At 38.7% G+C, this 24227-nt stretch overlaps 2 protein-coding genes across 3 annotated transcripts; one reads left to right on the top strand and one right to left on the bottom strand.

Moving 5' to 3' along the window:
* Positions 1 to 837: 837 nt before the first annotated feature.
* gng2 (guanine nucleotide binding protein (G protein), gamma 2) lies at positions 838 to 19818 on the bottom strand. 2 transcript variants are annotated; one of them, XM_079634473.1, is made up of 4 exons: positions 19429 to 19818; positions 6082 to 6164; positions 1970 to 2083; positions 838 to 1865 (listed from the first exon to the last, which is right to left on the bottom strand). In XM_079634473.1, the coding sequence occupies exons 3-4, from the start codon at positions 2054 to 2056 to the stop codon at positions 1737 to 1739; spliced, it is 216 nt and encodes a 71-aa protein (XP_079490599.1). In that variant the 5' UTR covers positions 2057 to 2083; positions 6082 to 6164; positions 19429 to 19818; the 3' UTR covers positions 838 to 1736. The 2 variants fall into 2 exon arrangements, with proteins under 2 accessions (XP_079490599.1, XP_079490598.1); XM_079634472.1 differs by lacking the exon at positions 19429 to 19818 and adding an exon at positions 19172 to 19379.
* On the top strand, positions 10355 to 13438 carry LOC307010536 (uncharacterized protein). Its single transcript, XM_079635325.1, has 2 exons — positions 10355 to 12383; positions 12504 to 13438. The coding sequence occupies exon 1, from the start codon at positions 10580 to 10582 to the stop codon at positions 12182 to 12184; it is 1605 nt and encodes a 534-aa protein (XP_079491451.1). The 5' UTR covers positions 10355 to 10579; the 3' UTR covers positions 12185 to 12383; positions 12504 to 13438.
* Positions 19819 to 24227: the final 4409 nt, after the last annotated feature.

Below are 24227 nucleotides of genomic sequence, written 5' to 3' on the forward strand. Positions count from 1 at the left end.
GTGAGGAGCAGTGTGGGCAAAAATGCTGTGATGCCAGAGGTCAGAGGAGAATGGCCAGACTGGTTCGTGCTGATAGAGATGCAGCAGTAACTCAAATAACCACTTGTTAAAATGAGGTCTGCAGAAGAGCGTTTCTGAACGCACAACACATTAAACTTTAAGTAGGAGACGGGCTATAGCAGCAGAAGACCACACCGGGTGCCACTCCTGTCAGCGAAGAACAGGAAACGATTCACACTGGCTCACCAAAATTGGACGATAGAAGATTGGAAAAACGTTGCCTGGTCTGATAATTCTCGATTTCTACTCCGACATTTAGGTGGACCAGAATTTAGCATAAACAACATGAAAGCATGGATCCATCTAGAATCAGCGGTTCAGGCTGGTGGTGGTGTAATGGTGTCGGGGATATTTTCTTGACACACTTTGGGCCTCTTAGTACCAATTGAGCATCGTTTAAACGCCACAGCCTACCTGAGTATTGTTGCGGACCATGTCCATCCCTTTATGACCACAGTGTACCCATCTTCTGATACTTCCAGCAAGACAACGCAACGTCACACAGCTCAAATCATCTCAAACTGGTTTCTTAAACATGACAATGAGTTCACTAAACTCAAATGGCCTCCACAGTCACCAGATCTCAATCCAATAGAGCACCTTTGTGAGGTGCTGGAACGGACAAATCTGTAGCAACTGTGTGATGCTATCATGTCAATATGGACCAAAATCTCTGAGAAGGTTTTCCAGCACCTTGTTGAATCTGCCACGAAGAATTAAGGCAAAAGGGGGTCCAAATGCATTTATGGTTTAGTAACCAAGCTATGCATCATTTTTGACTAATCTGTTTTTTAATGGAAGACAGGGATATAGCTGTTGTAATGTATGGTTGAGGGAAATTATTTTTGGTAACCATTTGAAAGAAAAAAGACGGCACTTTGTCAGGCTTCATGCAGTTATTATTGATATCACCACAAATATTCAAAACATATAGCACATCACAGCTGAACTTGCTAACATTTTTGTACAAAGAGTAAAAAGAGCACTATGCTTAAGACCCCCCCCCCCAAAAAGCAAGAAAATCAGTTTTCTGTACAGACAAATCCTTTTTATCAGCATCTAAAAGATAGGTATTTCATTTTAAGAATATCTGTCCAAGCATGAATTCATTACAAAATTTCACTAAACTGTCATTCTTTAAATTAAAAAAAGAAAAGTTTTTCTGTACCCACAAGAACATTAGGCTACAGAACGCTACCTAAATGGTAGGCACATTGCAATTCCATCTGGGGAAAAAGAAACTGAAAAGAAAATACAGAAATAACACAGCAACTTTAGTAATCCATGGGTTCTACGATCAGTGATCGGATTAACGATCCACAGCCCACTAAAAATCAATAAAGAATTATTTTTTGAATACTTCATCAGAACCACAGGAACCTTTGAATACTTGAATATTTTCACAACACATCCTGGCTGATCTGCTACAATGACAGTCACTCGTGTTTTTTTGCTGCGCTCCCTCACGAATTTCACCAGATTCTTGTAACCATGCTCAGCTTTGGATCTCAAGGCCACTAGGTGGAGTCAGTGGCTTTAATGGAGGCTCATAGAGAGCTGGGAGAATGTAAGGGATCTCCACTGCATCTCACCAGCCCTTTTAAAAGATCAACATGTGTTATGTCCATGAGTGTATCCCAGAGGGAGCAGGTGAGTCCATGGATGGGCAGCGCTGGTTACAGGATGGCACAGAAGAACTTCTTCTCCCTGAAGGGGTTCTCGGACGCAGGCACAGGGGACAGCAGAGGATCCTCTTTAGCATGGGCTTCGCAGTACGATGTCAAATCTGCGGCTGCTTTGGAGACCTGATGTTGATGCATGTAAACACATGCCGTCACCAAACAATGCTCACTAAATTTTTCACTCCTAATCAAGTTCATGTGTTTATTTGGATTCATATTCTTCTCACCTTTATCCTGTCAATATTGGCCTCCATCTTGAGCTGCTCCACCAGTTTGCGAGCCTGAGCAATGCTAGCAGTGTTGTTGGTGGCCATGAGGCTTCCGGTTCAGGCCTTGTTGCACTGACACAGATGGAAGAACAAATTCAGTCAATTTGACAAGACATATATGGATGAAAGAGTTTTTAGTTATGTCTCAGTGTGCATTAACTGTCACTAATGTGCAAAATAGTTGCTGTGTGCTTTAATGCAGGGGTTTTCAAACTGGGGTCCAGGGGGCTGTGAAAAATGTCAAATAAATAAATAAATCTGATTAAAAAATGATTGAAGTTGACATTATTGCTGTTTCATTCCACTTTCTATACACTGGTCAAAAATTAATTACTGACAAATTATTTAATTTTATTGACAGATACCAAAAGAGGTGTACACTTATTTTCCAGATATCCTTTTAATCCTTTTATATCTAAAATCCTTTTAAAAATGTATCACGGTTTCCACAAAAATATTAAACAGCACAACTGCTTTCAACATTGATAATACAATATAAAAAATGCTGGGTTGTTTTAACCCAATTTTGGGTCAAATATGGACAAACCCAAACGTTGGATTAAAAATGGATTATAGAAATGTAACCCAACGGCTGGGTTTGTCCATATTTGACCCAAAATTGGGTTAAAACAACCCAGCATTTTTTTAGAGAAATGTTTCTTAAGCACCAAATCAGCATGTTAGAAATATTTCTGAAATATATGTTAAAATATAATTTTTAAAATAAAAAAAATATTTTAAATTGTAATATTTCACAATATTGCTTTTTTTTTTACACACAGATTTAAAAAAAATGTATCCCTTGGTGAGCATAAGAGACTTCTTTCAAAAACATTTAAAACCTTACTTAATCCAAACTTCTGAGCAGAAGTCTATTCTTTTTTCACGTTATATTTACTCTATTCTTAGAAGGTGGTCCCTTGTAAGGGCATCACAGTGTTTGGTGGTCAATACCATAAAAAAAAATCAGAAATACTTGCTCTAGTAATGACAGTGATCATTGTTAGGCTGTTTAGATGTAGTTTGCTGGTAAACCAGCATGGTCTTTTCTTATGAACCTGATTGTCCAAAAATCACTGATTCTGTACCTTACTTCCTTCCAAACTGTCTGCCCACTATTTAGACTCCAAACAAACTCCATATTCATTTAAAGTCTCTCAGAGAAGGCCACAACACAGTTAATGGCTAAAAAGCAATACAAATATTTTTGCTTGTTTTTTTGTTTTATTTCCTCACAGTTTTACAGTCATCAATAATGAATTTAATTTAAATTGAATCTATATATATATATATATATATATATATATATATAGAGAGAGAGAGAGAGAGAGAGAGAGAGAGAGAGAGAGAGAGAGAGAGAGGGGTACAGGATAGAAAATAGTAGCTTAGTATAAAAATGATAGAAGTCAATATAGTCCCCACAATGATAGCAAAAGCAAACGCATGTGAGTGCCTCTTACATATTTATGTAGCTCTGCCATATGGGTATTGATAGCACACTGTGACACACCTGTCATGACTGTGAGCTCAAAGGCCTGTGGTGTATTGGAGTTTTTAATCTCACTTGGCCCTCCTGCAGTGAGGTTAAACACAAAGGCCTGCTGCTGAGAGCGAACAGCAGGGGGCGCTAGACTATCAGCTGTCACACTGACCTCATTCTAGGTAATGAGCCCAACCTAGCTCGCTGAAAGAGAGCAGAAACTTCCTATCCCTGAACAACTAGCATTATTTACTCCTCACTCACAAGACACACATTCCCTTGAGTGTTTATAATGTGAATCTAATTCAATATAAAATTGAAAATGAGAGGAAACTTCAACTTGGCCTGAAGTAAACAAGTTCATCACGGCCTAACTTTCCACTTGTAAACCAATTAAGCTCGCAAATGTAGTCAGTATCTTGACATCCAAATGTTTATTGACAATGTCCTCACTCTGATCACATTATCTACAATTATATTTCCTGATATTATTACATTATGATTCAAAAGTTCATGCGTTATTTTGGATGCCACTGAAAAAAAATCCTTATCAGATAAAGAAGGGATTAAGTAACTAAATACAGTTATGCTTAGTAAAAGACAAAGGCGTTTGCATTTATTCCACAAATTAATGAGAACCCAGGCTCCAATTTTCTGAGAGGAGCAGCATCTTCATCCTCAGCTCCTGGTAATCTGTTGTAAAGAGTGTTTCATTAAACCTAGTGACCATGCCTCTTTGCAATGGACCTCAGTTGCTAGGCAACTGAGATACAGAGCGATCCGACAGCAATGAAACGTTCCACTCCTAAAATCAAGGATGGAGCCCAGCTCACCAAAGGCAACTTTAGATTGGGGAACTCATACATCTTAAGAGTTCAGAGAGGGGACAGCTTCAGCACACTGCCTACCTCTGTAAATCAGGCCTAAAGAGACATTTACAGCCAGACAAGAAACATCAACACAAATCCAGGGTGGAGTCTGTTTAAAAGCCATTTTAGATAGCAGTCCCTATTCGTCTTCCGGGAGCTCAAAACTTTACCTTATAGGGGGTCAGAGAGAGAGGAGGGGATTAAGACTCAGGAGGCAAAAGGAGAATGTCAGTGATAGGAAAGAGAACAGTGCCAGACAGTAACTTGAAGAGTGTGTAGCCTGCTGATATACAGTCCATGCGGTACGGGATGAACTAGAGGCTCAGAGATGTGCTAGAGACATCTATCGCCAGCTAACACATTACTTTGCACCTAATATAGCATGCGCATGACATCACCGTTTTCACAAATTCACATTTTTGTAGTTTACAAGGAGACAATAACTGTCGTTTTCTTTTTCTTGCACTTTGAACCCCGTTTTCAAAAGTTTGCGTTTTTAGGCCCCCAAACATTGTTGTGTAAATGGATGGCCAAAACCCATGAAATGTTTTCAGTTTTTAGTTAAAGTCGTGTAAACAGCACCTATACTATAATAGTCGTCAGGAAAAAATAAGATTTGCTGTTAAATTAATACAATTTTAACATTTCTCAGATTATCCAAAGTTGAAGTATTTTTCCAAAGTAAAAAAAAAGATATATTGAAAGATTCTTTAAATTTACTGAATGTCTAAAGTCAGAAATCATGCGATTAATTGCAATTATTTTAGCAGCCCTAGTTTTTAACTGGAAAAATATATATCTGCATATCATATTTTGTGGGGGGAAATACGATTCTCCATAACATTCTATATTCTCTATAAAACTCCATACAAATTAAATAGACTGTTTATTTTCAGTTTTATATATCTAATATTACTCTTAAAGTGGGTAGGGAAAAGAAAAACTAATTTCAATAGTTAGTTAATTTAGTACAATATAAAATATACCAAAGTAGGCTACAATATGAATGTCACGTATGTTGGTTTCATTGTGTTTTGGTTTTGTTTAGTTGTAGTTCCTGTTTCCTTTGTTCTCATTTTCCTGCCACTGTTTCCATGGTTTCTTATTAGTTCACACTTGTTCCTGAAAAAGTAGTATATTTGTTGGGCCGATCACAGCTATGAAATAGCCAGTTTTCACTGTACCTTCATGCACTCTCTTTGACGTAAGTTTTTTAAATAAATATCTCTATTGATTTTTTCATCAGAAGACTGTTAGGGGTCTATAAATCGGCATGTATATATTTGAAGAGGTACAGGGGGCGCTTATTTAAATCCCATGAGAGAGGGACCATATGTGTGCCATTTACCCAAGCCGCATTTCTACAGGAAGGCCAGCAGGGAAATGGAAGTGCCACTGCAGGGAGCACTTGAGAAGTCTGTTATAATGTAACACAACAAGAATAATCAAGGTGTAATATCGAGTCTCCCTGGGCTGAAAAGTTTCTTTAGAACAGAACATTAGAACAGAGCAAAAGTGTGAAAATGGATGCCTTCGGCCTAACTGCAAAAAACACAGCGCTATGAAATTTGAAAAATGCCGAGAACATTTATCAGCGCATGTGTCTAATAGCAAGTATCACTCTCTTACACTAGACTATCACATATGTTTTAGCACTGCAGTGGGTGATATACAGTATGCATATCTGTTCTCTTTTTACATATTTTCTTTCTGGTTCTCACCTTATTTTTGACTCTTTTCTCCTTCTGCCCGTTTTTGTTTATCTTCAAAAGTGAGTTCACCCCCTGTGGTGTGTCTTCAGCCTCTGTTGAGAAAGGAAGCCATGCAGTTAGAGTCCATATGTTCTATATCCCGGTTGCAGCTCAAGGCCTTGTGCAAGTGTGTGTGTGTGTGCGTGTGTGTGTGTGTGTGCTGGTTCAAGGGTTTAGAATGTCACTCACACCTTTCCCAGACTGTTTGCAGTCTGAGTTACATTCGAGACCTGACTAAAGTTTATCTTACGTGCCTATACAAAAACCCAGCCTGCACAATCGAAACAAAAACAACACGACTGACATAAGCGTGATGATAACTCATTCAGTTGATCGATATGATTCTTTTTGTAAAAATATAGCGGGGTTAAGTAGAACTTTTAAGAGTACAGATTGGTGTATTCACATCCCACCTTCTCTCTTTCTCTCCCTCTGTCTGTCTCTGTCAATGTGATAAATGTGCCAATTACTCTGCTGGAGAAGCTCTGCAGGGAATTCCACTATTGTGAATCATTTCCACCCAGAATGTTCCAGCAACATTTAATCTCTCCACGTCTCTTCGGTCTCAGTGGACACAGCACCACCAAAACATTTAAACAACATTAGGGTGCACCGCAAGTTGGTCGAAAATGAGTCACTATTACTGCAATACTTTGATTTTGAACAGAATTATCACACTCGCAAGTAGTTTCACTGAAGGTTACATGACTGTGATAACGCAGGAATGAGGAACAGTCGCCTCAAACTTTAATATAAAACCCTGGTCACATGTCCACCTACGCATAGGACAAAGCTACCAGCTCACTGCTTGTTTAATGGCATACTTACACTTTTACTAGATGCTTTGGCTGTCTCTTTACAACATTCAAAGAAATAATAATAATCTTAATAAGTAATTGTATGGAAGTCATTGATGAATGTATGAAGTTGGTCTCTCCAATGCTTAATGGTGATGAAAATGGTTATTTTCTTCGGTATTATGACGTACATTCGAGTAAAACGGATTATTGAAAAGGAAAAAAAATGCAGGGTGGGGACTTGGTAATTCTTGGTAACAGGAGGCAGATCTGAATGTGAGGCTTGCAGCCAATAGTAAGAAAGGGGTCTTGGTCAGGCAGAGAGACCATCTTTAACCAATAAAAAACATCTTAAAAATATACAAGAAAGCATCTTAGGCTGGATTAAGAAGTTGTCAAATGTTTGTAACTGACACAGGGCTTGTCTAACTCTACCACCAAGAAAATAATCAATGTGAATGTCAATTTTACTTCTGTAATGTGGAACACATTTCCATGTGAAACAGGATATTCAACAAGCACAAATGTGGAACAGGCCTTGATTTTATTCATCGAGAATTTATTGAATTTTTTGAAAAGTCAGCTTACATAGCGCCACTTTCCTAAAATAATTGCCTATGTCATTTTTTCAGGTTTCTCAGAAAACACATAAACCTGAAACAGCCTTAGTCCACTCTTGACATAGGCCATTATACTACAGGGGTAGAATTGCATGATCTGTTCAATGAGGATGTGGGCGATTTTACCAGAGGTGGCCAGCATCATGAGGAGATGACTTGTGCAAAAAAATAATTTTTGTCAAAAAATGACTAAGGCAATTATTTAGGGAGGTGACGATAAGCCACCTGAATGAATGCAAGTTTTTTTTTTAACTCCCAAGTAGCTATTTATCTATTGGTTAACATTATCCGCTGCATGGTCTAAATCTTTTTTTTTTTAAGAAGAAAAGAAGTTAGGGGCACATTTTTCCAATGATCCAAGGTAGTAACATTTTCTCGGCTGTCACAATCTGTGTGTTTAGTTTCATTTTCATGACCTTTAGTTTGTATTCCTCAGTTACTTGTTTCCTGTCTTTACTTTGTTCCTAGTTTCCAGACATTAGTTGTCATGAATATTTATTCAATCGTCATACCTGTTTGTTATTTTGTCATCATCATCACTGTATTTAAGTTCCTCTTTGTGCTCCATTCAGTTGTCGGGTATTGTTGTGTTATACACTTGCTGTCACGTTGCCTTTCTTCATGTGGATTACTTGAGTTTGTTTCAATAAATTTTTTGTTTTATTGAACCTTTTGAACTATTCATCTTTATCATCTGGACCTAAACGTTACACTCTCCAGGCCTCAGCAGACACTAGCCATTTTAATCATTTATCCACTGAGCCCCAGATGGTAAAGAGAGAGCGTTTGTGTGTGTAAGAGAGTGAAAGAAAGAGACAGATTTATAATGTTTTTCTGGTTTCACTCCAGGGGTCCCATAGACACTGACCCTGCCACCAATGAACTCATTTATAAAACATGCGTACGCACAGATTTGAACCGTGCCAGTCATGAAATGCATCTCTATAGCACTCATCGTGCAATGTATACGTGAAAATTAGTTTTTACGTGCATATGATACGCAGTTTTCGCGTGCATATGAAACGCACTTTATTGCGTCCTCCCTGCCAATCCGTCTCTACAGCACGACTTCACTATCCAGCTAGATTCAACTTTAATCACCCCATCAAGGTCGGTCAGAAACCTTGGAGTAACATTTGATGAGCATCTGACCCTCACAGACCACATCACAAAGACAGCTCGATCATGCAGGTTTGCACTGCACAACATCAGGAAGATCAGGCCCTTCCTAACTGAGCAGGCAACACACACAACTTCTCGCCCAGGCCTTGGTTATCTCTAGGCTGGATTACTGCAATGCTCTTCTGGCCGGTCTTCCATCATGTGCAACAAAACCTCTACAAATGATCCAGAATGCTGCAGCCCGTCTTGTCTTCAACGAGCCCAAAAGGGCCCACGTCACTCCTCTGTTCATCTCTCTGCATTGGCTACCACTCGCTGCTCGCATCAAGTTCAAGGCATTGACGCTTGCTTACAGATCGACCACAGGCTCAACTCCCTCCTACTTTCACTCGCTCCTACGAGTCTACATCCCTACCAGAAGCCTGCGATCGGTCAATGAGCGACGACTCGTGGTACCATCACAGAGAGCTACAAAATCACTCTCCAGAACATTCTCATTCACGGTTCCTTGCTGGTGGAATGATCTCCCTACCCTCGTCCGGAATGCAGAATCCCTGACCACATTCAAAAGACAACTGAAAACTCAACTCTTCCGTGAGCACTTGACATAAAAAAATAAATTAAAAAAACCCCTCTCTTTAACCCTCCCTCCCTTGTTTTTGGCTTATGCTACTCTGAGCAATGTCAGAACTTTGTATTCTGAGCACTTCTTGCGTTATTTTTGCCTCTTCACAATGACTCGCTTGCTGTAGTCCTCAGTTGTAAGTCGCTTTGGATAAAAGCGTCTGCTAAATGACTAAATGTAAATGTAAATGTAAATTGCGCGTAATACCCGCTTACCCCACACCACTAATCCTACCCAAACACGCACGTACCCTAATCCTACCCAAGGGGTTTACAGTGCGTATCATATGCACGTAAAAACAAATTTTCGCGTATAAATTGCACGATAAACACAAAGCGTGCAATAGAGACGCATTTAATGAGATCGGGTCGAGTGTGCATACGCTAAGGGTGTGTTTACATGACAGTGATGGAGGCTACTGAAAATGGAAAAGCTTTTCCGTTCACGCGAATCCCCGAAAACGATCATTATGCTGCCAGGCCAGTATAGGCGATGTCAATTTGTTGTCAAGTTGGCGATGTCAATTTGTAAAAAAAAAAAAAAAAAAAAAAAAAAACTACATGCTTATCATATAGACTGAACATGTAATATGCATGTGCATGACGTCACCGCTTTCACAAATTTGTGTGTTTGTAGTTTGCACGTTTTCAAAAGCTGCCACTTTGAAACCCGTTTCAACAGTTTGTGTTTTCAGGCCCCCTTCGTTGTCGTGTAAATGAATGGTCGAAACACATAAAAAGTTTTATGGTGTTATGTAAATGGGCCCTAAAATCCAAGCCAACATTCAGATTTATAAAAACGATCTTTGACATGGAAATGTGCTTGCGCCAAATCAGGGTCTGAGCAGACATATACACTTTTCCTTGTGGCAGAGAGTCGGAGTACTGCAGGTATTTGGAAATCTAAGCAATTTTTGCAGCTCACCATTCTCAAGTAGCCTAAATGATTTGAACGTTGACTTGTTGCTCTTTTATTTGTTAATGCAATAAAAAAAAAAGAATTCTGGGTACGTTCTCTGAATGTTAATGGCTTTCCTTGCCATTAATGCGTGGATAACACGCCTTCACTTCCTGCTCAGCTACTGTTCGGACGCTCTTGCTTACTGCTCCGCGCTTTGCTCTATCGCTTTTATATTTTTTATATTTTATCTTCTTTTATCAACTAATTTTAACCTCAGCAAATCAGCACAGTGCTCAAACGCTTGGATTACTACAAAAAAGCTGAATTATTTTATTCGACCAGCCTCCCACTGAAAGCTTACATTCCGGGGAAGAGAAAACACAACTGCATAAGGATAAGAGAAAATGCCTCTTCTGGAATCTACTTGCTGCACTAACTGCCACAGACTTTTGCAAAGGATTGCAGTTCTTGAAACAAAGTTATTTGCGGGACCACCAAACCAGACGGAACACACAACAGAGCTCCGTCATGGACGCCCTCAGCATACAGCAGGTGAGCCCCATGAATCTACTGCTCCTCAACAGGCCATACTGAGTGTAGAGAAACAAGCCGATCGACCTACAAATCGATGGCACACACAGGGAGCGAGACCCAAAGGCACTCGAGACATCAGATTGTCACGAGTATCACATATTGCCGCAATAGCATCCTCTACCCCAGATACGGCTCTGACAAGGATTGCAAACACTGGTCTCCTACCACCGCCTATACATCTTGAGAACAGATTTGAAGTATTAATGAATGTAAATGAGGAATCTCCAAACGTGATGAATGTGATCGAACACAGACTGGATAAGCCAGTAGCTAACACTGATGCTAACTTGCGCTCAAGGTCGAGCAGACAGCGGCACAGAGCTCAGAGCCTAGCCGAGCACACGACTCTGATAGTGGGTGATTCAATTATCCGACACACTAGTAGCAGGGATACAACTACGTGCTGCCTTCCACAAGCAACAACTTCTGATGTAAACAGGGAACTTGAGAACATTCTGATGAAACATAAGACTGCAAATCAACTCATCATTCATGTGGGGAAAAATGATATTCATAAAGAGCAGTCAGAACTCCTTAAGAAGGATTTCAATGAACTTCTTGAAACACTTAAAAGACTGAAAGTACAAACATTCATCAGTGGACCACTCCCAGCAAGAGGAACAAACAGGTTTTCACGGTTGCTTGGGCTTAATACATGGCTCCAAAAAACCTGCAATATAAAAGGAGTGAACTTCATTGACAACTTCAATCTTTTCTGGAGTCAGAGGCAACTGTTCCAACAGGACGGACACCACCCAAACAAACTTGGTTCAAGAGTGCTAAAGGACAATATCTACTTCTCCCTCAATCATCCTTCTGCAGTGTGTGCCAATCCACTCAACCTGAATGGCACACACACACCTGGACACAGTACGAATGACCACAGGACTTCACTCCAGCACCTGAATGGACATGCGGTTGACACGTCACACAAGGACAATGATAACACCACTCAGCCACAACAACTTCTGCTCACGGACACAATCTCAGCTGAGCCCTGCCCACAGACAGACTGTGACATACTAGAACTGCTCCAAGATTCAACACCCAAGGACGACTTCCTGGAAAACAGCCAGGGAAACCAGGACAGCATATTACAGCCTCCGATAACACCAGAACAACAACAGCCCCTCTCACCAGACACGCTATCTCTATCTCCAGCATCTCCACTTCTGTGCTTCTCAGAGAGAATGGAAAAACTGGTCTTTGCTGGAACCAAACTATCCCATTCTTTTGCTAGCCCCCAGATATCAACCAAAAAACGGCAGGCCCCAAAACCACCAAAGCCAGCGGGCCCCGCTCGCCCTCCCCCTCCTCCTGCAAGAGTTCTTCGGGCTCTGCCACAACGACAGGGCTCACACCCTCCTCCTTCTGCTCGAGGTGAACTAAAAACAACTGATACCAGCTCTCATTGATATGTGTCGGGTCCCCGCTATGATAACAGTAACTTTCTCAAATGTTTACAGAACAAGCGGGAACCCTGTGTGCCTGTATCTTTCTCTATTGCTGTTCGATTACATGATAGAAAGTCTAAGGCCTTCAAAAGCCGTACAGCAAACCCATCTAATCTGGTGCCTATTACACGCCAAACTAAGACTGCTGTGCGGACAAAAAGTAAGACTGTTAAGTTAGCACTCTTAAACATCTGCTCACTTAAAAATAAATCACTTCTAGTCAATGACTTAATAACCACATACAACCTGGATTTTATGTTTCTAAATGAAACTTGGCTAGAAGACAACTGCAGTGCAACTGTCCTCAATGAAACATCACCTCCTAACTTCACTTTTATGAGTGTCTGCAGAGCGGGTAGGAGAGGTGGGGGAGTAGCTGCTCTTTTTAAAGATGTCTATCCATGTAAGCAAATATCATTTGGTAATTACCCGTCTTTTGAATATCTGGGTATTGTGTTAAAAGGTGCTCCACGCATTTTACTAATCATTGTTTACAGGCCTCCAAAATACTCTTCAGCCTTTGCTGAGGATTTTACAGAACTGTTATCAACCATTTCCTCAGAGTTTGACTGTTTTGCTATTGCCGGAGATTTCAACATCCACATAGACAATGCAGAAAACAATATGGCAAAAGAAATCAAAACTGTTTTAAAAACTTTTGATCTGACTCAGCATGTACATGGACCGACACACAATCGTGGACACACTCTAGATTTACTTATCAGTAAGGGTCTAAACATTTCATCGATTGTTATTAAGGATGTAGCACTGTCTGATCATTTCTGTATTTTCTTTGATATATTGATCTCTCCTGCCATTGAAGCTCGATCTGTGCCTGTCAAAAAGAGATGCTTAAATGAGAACACTAGTGTACTATTTATGAAGGCTATATCTTTAACACCAAGCATATCTGCTGACTCTGTTGATTTTCTCCTTGATTCTTTTAACTCAAAAGTTAAAAGTGTAATTGATGATATTGCTCCTGTGAAGGTCAGGAAGAGTGGTAGACAAAAGGCACCCTGGAGAAACTCAACAGCAGTGCAAAATATGAAAAGACAATGCAGAAAAGCAGAGCGCATGTGGCGGAAGACAAAACTTGTAGTCCATTATAACATCTACAAAGACACCATCCATGCTTTCAATATGGAACTAGGCAAAGCTAGACAGACTTTCTTCTCAAATATTATTAACAGCAACTTAAACAACACACGCACTCTTTTTGCTACTGTAGAAAGATTAACGAACCCCCCGAGCCAGTTTCCCAGTGAAATGCTCTCAGACAGCAAGTGCAGTGAGTTTGCTTCTTTCTTCTCTGAGAAAATCAATAATATCAGAAAGGTGATCAGCACATCCTTGAGTTGCACTGGGGTCAGACAGATCAGACCACAACCTGAGAAAGTTACTATGTCTGATTTCAAAGAAATTGATGGCAAAATTTTGGAAGAAACCGTACAGCACCTTAAAACATCAACCTGCGCCCTTGACGCTCTTCCCACATCTTTCTTCAAAAGTGTGTTAAACAGCTTAGAAGCAGATCTCCTAGAAGTGGTAAATGCCTCACTTCTCTCTGGAAGTTTTCCAAACTCCCTGAAAACTGCAGTTGTCAAACCCCTCCTAAAAAAGAGTAATCTTGATAAGACTATATTAAGCAATTATAGACCGATCTCAAATCTTCCTTTCATTGGCAAGATCATTGAAAAAGTTGTTTTCAATCAGCTGAACAAATTCTTAAGCTCGAATGGATACTTTGACAATTTTCAATCTGGTTTCCGATCGCATCACAGCACAGAGACAGCGCTCATAAAGATAATTAACGATATTCGCTTAAATACTGATACAGGCAAAATATCAGTGCTGGTACTACTCGACCTCAGTGCTGCATTTGACACTGTTGATCACAACATACTTCTTGACAGGCTGGAAAACTGGGTGGGTCTTTCTGGGATAGTCCTAAAATGGTTCAGGTCATACTTAGAAGCGAGAGGTTATTATGTGAGTATAGGAGACCATAAGTCTGAGTGGACATCCATGACATGCGGAGTTCCTCAAGGCTCAATTCTTGCGCCACTCCTATTCAACCTGTACATGCTTCCAATGAGCCAAATAATGAGAAAGAACCAAATCTCTTACCACAGCTATGCAGACGACACACAGATCTACTTAGCCCTATCGCCTAACGATTACAGCCCCATTGACTCCCTGTTCCAATGCATTGATGAAGTCAACAGCTGGATGTGCCAAAACTTTCTTCAGTTAAACAAAGACAAAACTGAAGTCATTGCGTTTGGAAACAAAGATGAAGTTCTCAAGGTGAATGCATACCTTCACTCTAGAGGTCAAACAACTAAAAATCAAGTCAGGAATCTTGGTGTGTCTCTAGAGTCAGACCTTAGCTTCAGTAGTCATGTCAAAGCAATAACTAAATCAGCATACTATCATCTGAAAAATATTGCAAGAATTAGATGCTTTGTTTCCAGTCAAGACTTAGAGAAACTTGTGCATGCTTTCATCACCAGCAGGGTGGATTATTGTAATGGACTCCTCACTGGCCTTCCCAAAAAGACCATAAGACAGTTGCAGCTCGTACAGAACGCTGCCGCCAGGATCCTGAGCAGAACCAGAAAATATGAACATATCACACCAGTCCTCAGGTCTTTACACTGGCTTCCAGTCACATTTAGGATTGATTTTAAAGTATTATTACTGGTATATAAATCATTTAATGGCCTAGGACCTCAATACATTGCAGATATGCTCACTGAATATAAACCCAACAGATCACTGAGATCATTAGGATCACGTCATCAACTAGAAATACCAAGGGTTCACTCAAAGCAAGGAGAGTCCGCTTTTAGTTATTATGCCAGCCGTAGCTGGAACCAGCTTCCAGAAGAGATCAGGTGTGCTCCTACAGTAGCCACATTCAAATCCAGACTCAAAACACTTCTGTTTAACATTGCATTTACTGAATGAGCACTGTGCCACTGTTCGTCCGACTGTTTGCACTGTATTTTATTTTATTTTATTTTTATTTTTTACTCTAAACTGTTTTAATTATTCTTATTTCTTTTGATTATTTTAATTTCTTCTATGTAAAGCACTTTGAATTACCATTGTGTATGAAATGTGCTATATAAATAAACTTGCCTTGCCTTGCCTTGCCTTGAATCACACATTCACACATTCGAGAGTATGTAGGATGGTTTCTACGCAACATTTTATAAATGAGGCCCCAGATCTCAAGACTCAAACCATGTCCGTCATTCCGTTTCTCCGACGCCTATAACGTCTGCCACACATTGCAGAGTTTGTCAGCATAATCAAAAACCTCCCATGTAAATTTGACACAGCTTTTCAGCTTTAAATATGAAATGTCTGTGATGCTGTCTCAACGAACGGGTCTGTTTTCATGCAAGATTCAGTCTTATAAACATAAGACTAGTAGCCTCCCCTCATGTGTTATGAGTTAAGAAAGCTAGGCAATTCTCCATGAACTTAGTGATAGGCTAACACTCATTCGATATTCAAAAAAATGTCTTCTGGCTTTATTTCTTTCATTGTGAGTTCATAAAACACTATATATCTACACTGAAACTTAAATACAGGATGAGATCGTTCAGGATTATCAAGACTTGTGTTTTTTTTATGAAACAGGAGCTTGTGTGTGTTTACAGTGGGTTAAAATGACTTCCTGCAGAATCTGCCACATAGCCAAGAACAACACCCATGGTTCCCGGAGAGTTAACAATATTCCAAACATCCGGGGCTGCATTCTCTACTTTCAACTCAATTTCAAGTCATGTTTTTAAAATGTACTCGCATACACAGTTCTTAGTGTCCCCTTATCAATAAATGCAAGGCTTTTTCCTCACTCTGCCACTTTAATCACTGATTCAGAGTTTTCAATTTCACAGAAGATATAAAAGCATAATGTAATGTATTATATTTTCCAAACGCTATTATAGTTTTAGAAACACTTTTAAGTTATAAAAAATAAAATTTTGTTATTTTTTATTTAAAGTGAAATATTTACATTTTCATTATAAATTATATATTTATATTATAATTTCGTCTTTATATTTTATTGATTTTATATAACCGTATATATGTATATATGATATTTGTATTATATTTGGTCAGGGTTTTGTACCAAAAGAAGCACATGCAGGCAGACACTCATATAAAAACATGACTTCAAACAACTTTCAGCTGTAATCTGAAATAAGGTGCAGAAAATGTGCCTGGTGTGAATATTAGTCAGAGTGGTTGAGTCTACAAACAGAGCATGAAGTCATTTTCTCCTTCATGGTAATACTTCTAATAAATCTCTCTCTCTCTCTCTCTCTCTCTCTCTCTCTCTCTCTCTCTCTCTCTCTCTCTCTCTCTCTCTCTCTCTCTCTCTCTCTCTCTCTCTCTCTCTCTCTCTACATTTACCCTCTGTCTCTCTTGAAAGGGCGTAAAATTATGAAAGTGTCTGGCTATGTTTCTCAGGCAAGAGTGGAAAAATAATAAATGGAAGAAATTTAGTTCAGTTTTTAACAACTTTTTCAACTTTTCATACTTATTATACACACCCGTCACACCAATTCACACACACACACACACACACACACACACACACACACACACAGTTTTTCATTTCTATCCTTGTGAGGACATTCCATAGGCGTAATGGTTTTTATACTGTACAAACTGTATATTCTATCCCCTTACACTGCCCCTATCCCTAAACCTACCCATCACAGGAGACATTCTGCATTTTTACATTTTCAAAAATATATAATTTAGTATGTTTATTAACCCATTCCCCTCATGGGGACCGCTGGCTGGTCCCCACAATGGAGGTGATCTCAGGTTTTACTATCCTTGTGGGGACATTCGGTTCCCACAATGTATAATAAACCAAGCCACACACACACACACACACACACACACACATACACACACACACACACACACACACACACACACACACACACACACACACCCACACACACCCACACACACACACACACACACACACACACACACACACACACACACACACACACACACACACACACACACACACACACAGAGAGAGACAGAAATCCCAGAAAACTTTCTGGATTTTTAATAAAAAAATGTTCACTATGTTTTTTATTACTGTACATTTGTAGGTTATGTAGCCTACATGTTTTTGTCTTTCAAATATAAACCTACAATAATTGTACAATAGTTGTACATTTTGCATGTTCATTCTCTCTCTAACCAACCCAGAACAGACTGCCTTAGAAAAAATTAAAACTAAAAAAGTTTTTTTTTAAAGTAGAATAATACTCTCTCTATATAAATATACAGATAAATTATTTACATATATCTATGTACCAATATAACCAACTAATAATTACATAGATATATGAAAATAATTAGTTTTGTGTAATGTATGAACATTGTTTACTGTGAATTTTTTTTAATACTCTTGAATTGATCATATTTGCACAATAAACAATTGTTTTCTAATACATGTTTGTTTGAATGCCAAGCTTTCTTGTATATTATAGTTAATAAAATTAAAAACATTTTCAGAAATTACAGCAAATTATAAACCTAATAAAAAATTGTAAAGAAAACTGTTATATGAATATTTATTTATGTTTGTAGACACACAGACCCATCGGACAATTATCTTATTAAGTACAGCCCAGCCAGCAGCCATATCTTCATCATAAAGGTTCAACATTACATAAGCTGCTGTGACATCCTGGTTTCCTACTAAATAAAATAAAATAAAATAAAATAAAATAAAGCCTACCAAAGCGTCAAGTATTCAAAATGTATTTCATCTATTCTGTGCTATCTAACTGTCAGGGTTATGTTTAATCTCTGTTCGAGTTTTACAATGAGTTGCTTTCCTTTGTTCCTTTTTCCACTTCTAGTTAGTTAGTCTCCTAGGTTACTCATTGTTTGATTATTGTTTGCACCAGATGTTCATTTAGTTGATTGGTTTGTTCAGTGTATTTAAGCTCGGTGATTCCTTCTGTTCATTGCCAGTTCTTGTCACGTGTTAACTTGGTTGTTCGTGAGTTCTTTTGTTAAAACTAAAATTGCTTCATTTAGATCCTTCTCATCATTTCAATGATTCTATGACACTAACAAAGTAAAAGCATTCGGATTAGAAACACTAATATCTGTGATTATAAGCTCTTGTAAGAATAATTCCATGCAGTGAACACTGTTTAATGTATGTGAGCTACATAGTGCTAACCAGAGCTCAGCCTGTCATACCGTTGAGCGGAACCTTCCGCACTGTTCTAGAGTCATCATCAGAATTCTCTGGGGACTCCTGGGGGATTCCTCTCAAATATTCAACCCCCTTTCTCCTTCTACCATTTCTCCATCTCTCTCTTTTCTCTCTTCAGCATCTTCTCCCACCCCTCCCCCACGCTCTCCTCCACTTTCATCCCCCCATCTCCGGCAGCATTTACCCCAAACAGATGCTCGATGCTCCTCATACGTACACCTGACCAAAAAATGCATTTCTGCTCTACATTACAGTGCGTAAAATTACGAAACCCTGATACGTACTAACAAACACATGCTCTTGTAAATCACAAGCAAACATATTCGTCCCCAGAGCAATTTTAAGACTGATTTAGACTGACACACATGCAACGGCTGAGGACAAGCCGTGTGTCCATGCAAGACTAGTCAGATAGAACAAACACACCCATCTACACAGTGGAAAAAACACTACACATTTGACAATAATCCAGTGCAGGAGTACACTAAAAAAACACACAAGTAAACACACACATACATGACAAAAGTGTCATTTTTCTAAATAAAAAAAAAACATTAAATGAAAATGATTTTATTTAGACAGCTTGCCCCACTGACACATGTTCACGCCTGTCTATCTGCACACAATCTCAGTCTGAGCCTGCATGAAAAATATTTTCTACTCACCTCCTTCAGTGTGTGTAGAATCTTAAATAACACAAGAGCAGTATGTAACAGTAGCACACATACACTCCTTGTTCTGACACTCTGGCACCCACACACACTCACACACACACGCTGCTACACTACCCCAGCTGACAGCCTTCCTCTCGCTCCGCCCATCAACTAGTGGAATCGCTCAGGAAGCCAGCTGAAAGCCACTTCCTCTTGCTCCCAAACACTCACAAACACATTGTTTTAAAACGAAAAACAAGAGTATTTACCTGCTGCCACCCCAGTCAGACCATAGTGCGTGATTCTAGTGTGTTGATGCTGATGCACACCAGTGTGTTATTTCTGCTCTCTGCTCTTTGGCTCCTGTGCATGCATGTGCAGCTCAGCACAGAGGTTCTTGCACCGAGCTGACAAGGAGCACAGATAAATATCCACAACTGCACCTCCCCCAAAGCATGTGTGTGTGTCTAAAAGAAAGAGAGCGAGAAAACCTCCCTTTCAGAGTCATTGTGCACACACACACACACACACACACACACACACACACACACACACACACACACACACACACACACACACACACACACACACACACACACACACAGCCTGAGCTCCTGTAATCAAAAGCTTAATCTTCAGTCTCACAATATTAGAGCAACAGAAGATTAAAAAAGGAATTGCAACTGCAACTCTTCAATAAACACACATACACACTTACAGTGGAGGCTGAGGTAACAATGTGTTACAGGATTGAAGATGTGTGTGTGTGCAACTTTTGCTATTCTGTGTTTGGAAATTGAAACACTTGTCTGTCTGGTGTGTCTCTTGAGACCACTGAGTCTAGGTTTGTCACTTTGGGATCCCCGTGCATACGTGTGCTGCAAGCTGAGCATTGCTGGTCACCAGCATATGTTGTGTTTTGGATGCTGGTCTTTGGCATTGGGAGGCTGCTGTGCTGTTGTCTCCACCAGGCCTATAGCTTGCCTAACTAGCTTGAGCAGCTTGACTTTCGTGTTCAGCCAAAGTCCATGCTGGTCAAACATACTATTCACTGGTGTCCTCTAGCTAGAATAGCATCAAACCAGTATTTTCCAGGATAAACCAGCATGGTGGTCTGAGCTGGTCTTTTCTATGGGAGCCCATTTTAGCAATTACAAAACAAAAATGTAATTGCAACTTAATGTCACAGTGTGACTGTTTTATTTATTTATCGTAAATGCAAGTTTATATATTGCAGTGGGTCTATATCTCACAATGTTTTGGACTCAAAATTGAGTTTTTCTGTTTTTTACTCTATAGGGGAAAACAGGCTTTCATACTTTTCAGAAGGGTACAATACCTTCTAATACGTTATTAATATTTTTAAACGTTTTTGAAAGATCTTATGCTCACCAAAGCTGCATTTATTTGATTAAAATACAGTCAAATATTTAAAAATATTTTACCAATTTATAATAACTTTTACATTTATAATACATTTTCAACTTTTCAATCATTTTCAATGTTAATATAATTTAAATGTAATTTCTTCCTGTGATGGCAAAGCTGAATTGTCAGCATCATTATAGTCTTCAGTGTCACATGATCCTTAAAAAATCATTCTAATTTGATTTTTTGCTGCTCAATAAATATTTCTAATTATTATCAATTTTGAAAACAGTTGTGCCGCTTATTGATGATACATGTTTAGTATTCATGCTTTTAAGAAAAATAAAACGACGAATTCTCAGTAGATGGATCAGTATAATAATTTAAAAACTAATTAAGTAAAAGTGGAGTGATTTGGGATCAGCCATTGTGAGAGGGGTAGAGCGTTTGAGCTTTAGAGGAATTAATAGAATTAATTTATCAGTGATCTGATTACAGAGATTCATTATGTGAACTAATGGAATCATCTCACGGAGTTAACCCTTCGGATTACTCACTAAAACATAATTACATTAATATTCCCATGCATCAACATCACCACGAAAGACTGCGTTCAGTGAAATAACACATTTTTATTTAGAGTTTAAAGATGCAATTGAGACTGAGAGAGAATATGCGTATGCGTATGCGTGTGTGATTTCAATTCTAATTTGAAGCCATCTGGTGTCTCCAGTAGCTGCTTGCCTGCCCCATGGGATTACCATGAGGATGTCAGTGAAGCCACTATCACCCTGATCTCAACACAAGCTCCCTGCACAAAGATGTTAATCAATCATTTATACCGATGTTTTGTTTGCGCACTCAACAAAGACTGAATTTGACATGAACACTTGTTCTAACGGATAATGGACAAATAGAAATAACTGCCGCTGGCTTTGTATTCAGGTCAGTGATTGGCTGGCTTCATGAACTGAACTAAAATGACAAACTTGTACACTGGAGATCAATATCATACTTTCTGATTTACTGCTCAAGAAACATTTCTTATTGATTAAGTTGAATACAGTTGTGCTGCTTCATATTTTGGTGGAACCCGTGATACTTTTTTCAGGATTATTTGACAATATATGTCAGTAAAGGCATTATAAAAGTCTTTCCTGTCACCTTAAGAAATTTAATACATCCATGCTGCATAAAAGTATTAATTCCTTTAAAAATACAATCTTACAGACCCCAAACTTAGTAGTAGTTTACGTTTCAAGTTCATTTGTCACATTTATACATCTTTAGTATTGAAATATGCTTTCTACAAAGTACCCCTACATTGTGCACGTCTGTTAAAATAATATAATATATATTTACAAAAATGTCAATCTAAAAAAATTTGTTATCCACAGAAATACCAGACTACCAATATAGTTTTAAAGGAAAAAAAGCTTGAAAGAAATGTACCTCAACTAAACAGAAAAGGCATACGTGTTACATAACGAAATATTCTAATGTGCAAAGGGCAGTAGATATGTCATATGATTGATAACTAGTACATAGTGCAAAAGTGTCACGCTGCAGTCAATACAACAGATGACACAGCATGATTCAACATAATCTCTAAAACAAGGTATTATAACATCTTGATGCCATAGCATGGTTCTGTTTATTGAGGGAGTTGCATTCTCTGCTGCCTGTCTACCCTCTGACTGAGACAGGAAGAAAGAAGAATAACATGAGATAGCACCGAGAGATAAAGAAAGCGATGGTTGGGAGGGAATGAGAGAGAGAGAGAGAGAGAGAGAGAGAGAGAGAGAGAGAGAGAGAGAGAGAGGGAACGGAAGGATGTAGTGTGACGAAGAGGCTGCTGAAATGGATTTCCCCTCTAGTTGCCATGGCAACAGTGGTAGTGGATGAATGATTTTCAGTACAGTCAGGTAGCTGCGAGCAATAGGCTGAAGAGAACAGGACAGCACAGCTTTAAAGAGAGGTGTGGAGCAGGATTTTCTTGCTCACGCAAATGTTCATTGTAATTGCTCTCGTTCACCCACTTTGGGACTGACAGCTGTACTATGAGAGACTGTGGGTATGAGACTTTTTTTAATGAAAGCAACCCACAAACACTGCTTACGCAAACAAAACGCTCAAGATGATGCAGTGACGTCTTCAATGCTCATACAGACATTCTCTTGAAACACTTTGCTAGTATTGGTGCTTCCCAGTAAATGTCTGAACACAATTCACGGCACACCAAATGAATTAAAAAAAAGATCACATAATGCACATTTTCCTAGTGACCCAGGTACTCATATCTATTTTGGAAAAGAAGAGACAACAAAGAATACAAGTAAAAAAAGGCACATTTGGCAAGTACTATGTGATTCATTTTATGCCTATATATTTGCAGTATTAATAATAGTCATCAGTTTGGTGCTCTCAGTTTCTTCTTTATTTAAATAGTTTTACACATAGAAATAAATATAAATTTTGATATTGATTTTCTTCATAGCCGTCTAATAGCTGTTTTATTTTACCATGGAGTGGGTTATTGGTCAATAAAAAAGATTTTAAAGGTAATAAAAGTGAAAGTCTAAAGGTTGCACACTATGGACCAACTGTAATGAGGGTCAAAACTGCAGAGCTTTGGGAAATATCTTCACTAACATAAGGGTTAACTGAAACTGCAGTGCTGAAGTATTTTAGACTTGTTGACTTACAATATGTTTTACAAATCACACGTTAGTTTAAGTTTAAACTGTAGCCCTACACAACAACTCTGCAAAGAGCATAAGAACAGGGCCACGAAAAAATGGTGACTAAGACAAAATACATTTTGTTCAATTAAAAAGTTCACTAAAGGGGAAGGAAAGCAGTGGACAACAAAGCCAAACCAAGATTTAATGGCACCATTTAGGCTAACAGCATAATGTGTGGAGCCCACAACAGCAGTTTTACAAGAAATGGACAGGAAATGCTAGTTTAAACCGAAAGAGGGTGTTTAATCATCCTTCCAGTGAGAGAAACCGGAATTTATTAAACAATTCATGGTAACAAGCATGTGCCATGTTTAAACAGCTACAAAAGGTGTAAAAGCGTAGTAGGCTATAGCTAGCCCACAAGAACGAACACGGGGGACATCTGCTGGCCAAGAGGTGTCACTGCAAAGAGAGGACTTCTACACATTAACTGATTTTTTGCAGAATACAATGCATTACATACTTCCATAAAAGCTACAAATATGTTATCTATCTATAAAAATAATATTATAAATTATAATTTAGTTGTTTTTTTTATGCCAGCAGCTGAATCTTTATTCATTTTGCAAATATGTCAATGTTTTTTATATGTATTTTAGCCCGCACAAGCAAAACTGAGCAATAACAAAACTGGGTAATAACAAATCTGGGCTATTGTAAAACTAACTAGCAGCATTTGACACTGGTTCACGGTATCAAGTCCCCAAAAAAATTTTTTAGGTTTCAAAACTTATTTTTTCATTATGTCTGAGTTCAGATAAATATGAAATCGATGTTTATGGATTACAAAGTTCCCATATTGTGACTAAACATTGTGTTCCAAATAAAATAACAAATTCAAAACACACTTCTCAATTTTCATTATAACACAATAAACCATAATATGACATAAGATGATAAATATCAAGCAAGAAAAAAAATGCCACTTACCCCATAACTAAAGAGAAGAGTTTGTG

The sequence above is a fragment of the Phoxinus phoxinus genome (genome assembly GCF_949152265.1).
Source record: "Phoxinus phoxinus genome assembly, chromosome: 14".
In the NCBI taxonomy this organism is placed as follows: Eukaryota; Metazoa; Chordata; class Actinopteri; order Cypriniformes; family Leuciscidae; genus Phoxinus; species Phoxinus phoxinus.

Excerpts from the sequence above, each read along its gene's own strand:
- LOC307010536 (XM_079635325.1), top strand. The coding sequence starts at position 10,580 with ATGCCTCTTCTGGAATCTACTTGCTGCACTAACTGCCACAGACTTTTG.
- gng2 (XM_079634473.1), bottom strand. The coding sequence starts at position 2,056 with ATGGCCACCAACAACACTGCTAGCATTGCTCAGGCTCGCAAACTGGTG. Across the intron at positions 1,866-1,969 it reads CCAATATTGACAGGATAAAG|GTCTCCAAAGCAGCCGCAGA; the intron begins GTGAGAAGAATA and ends CATCAACATCAG.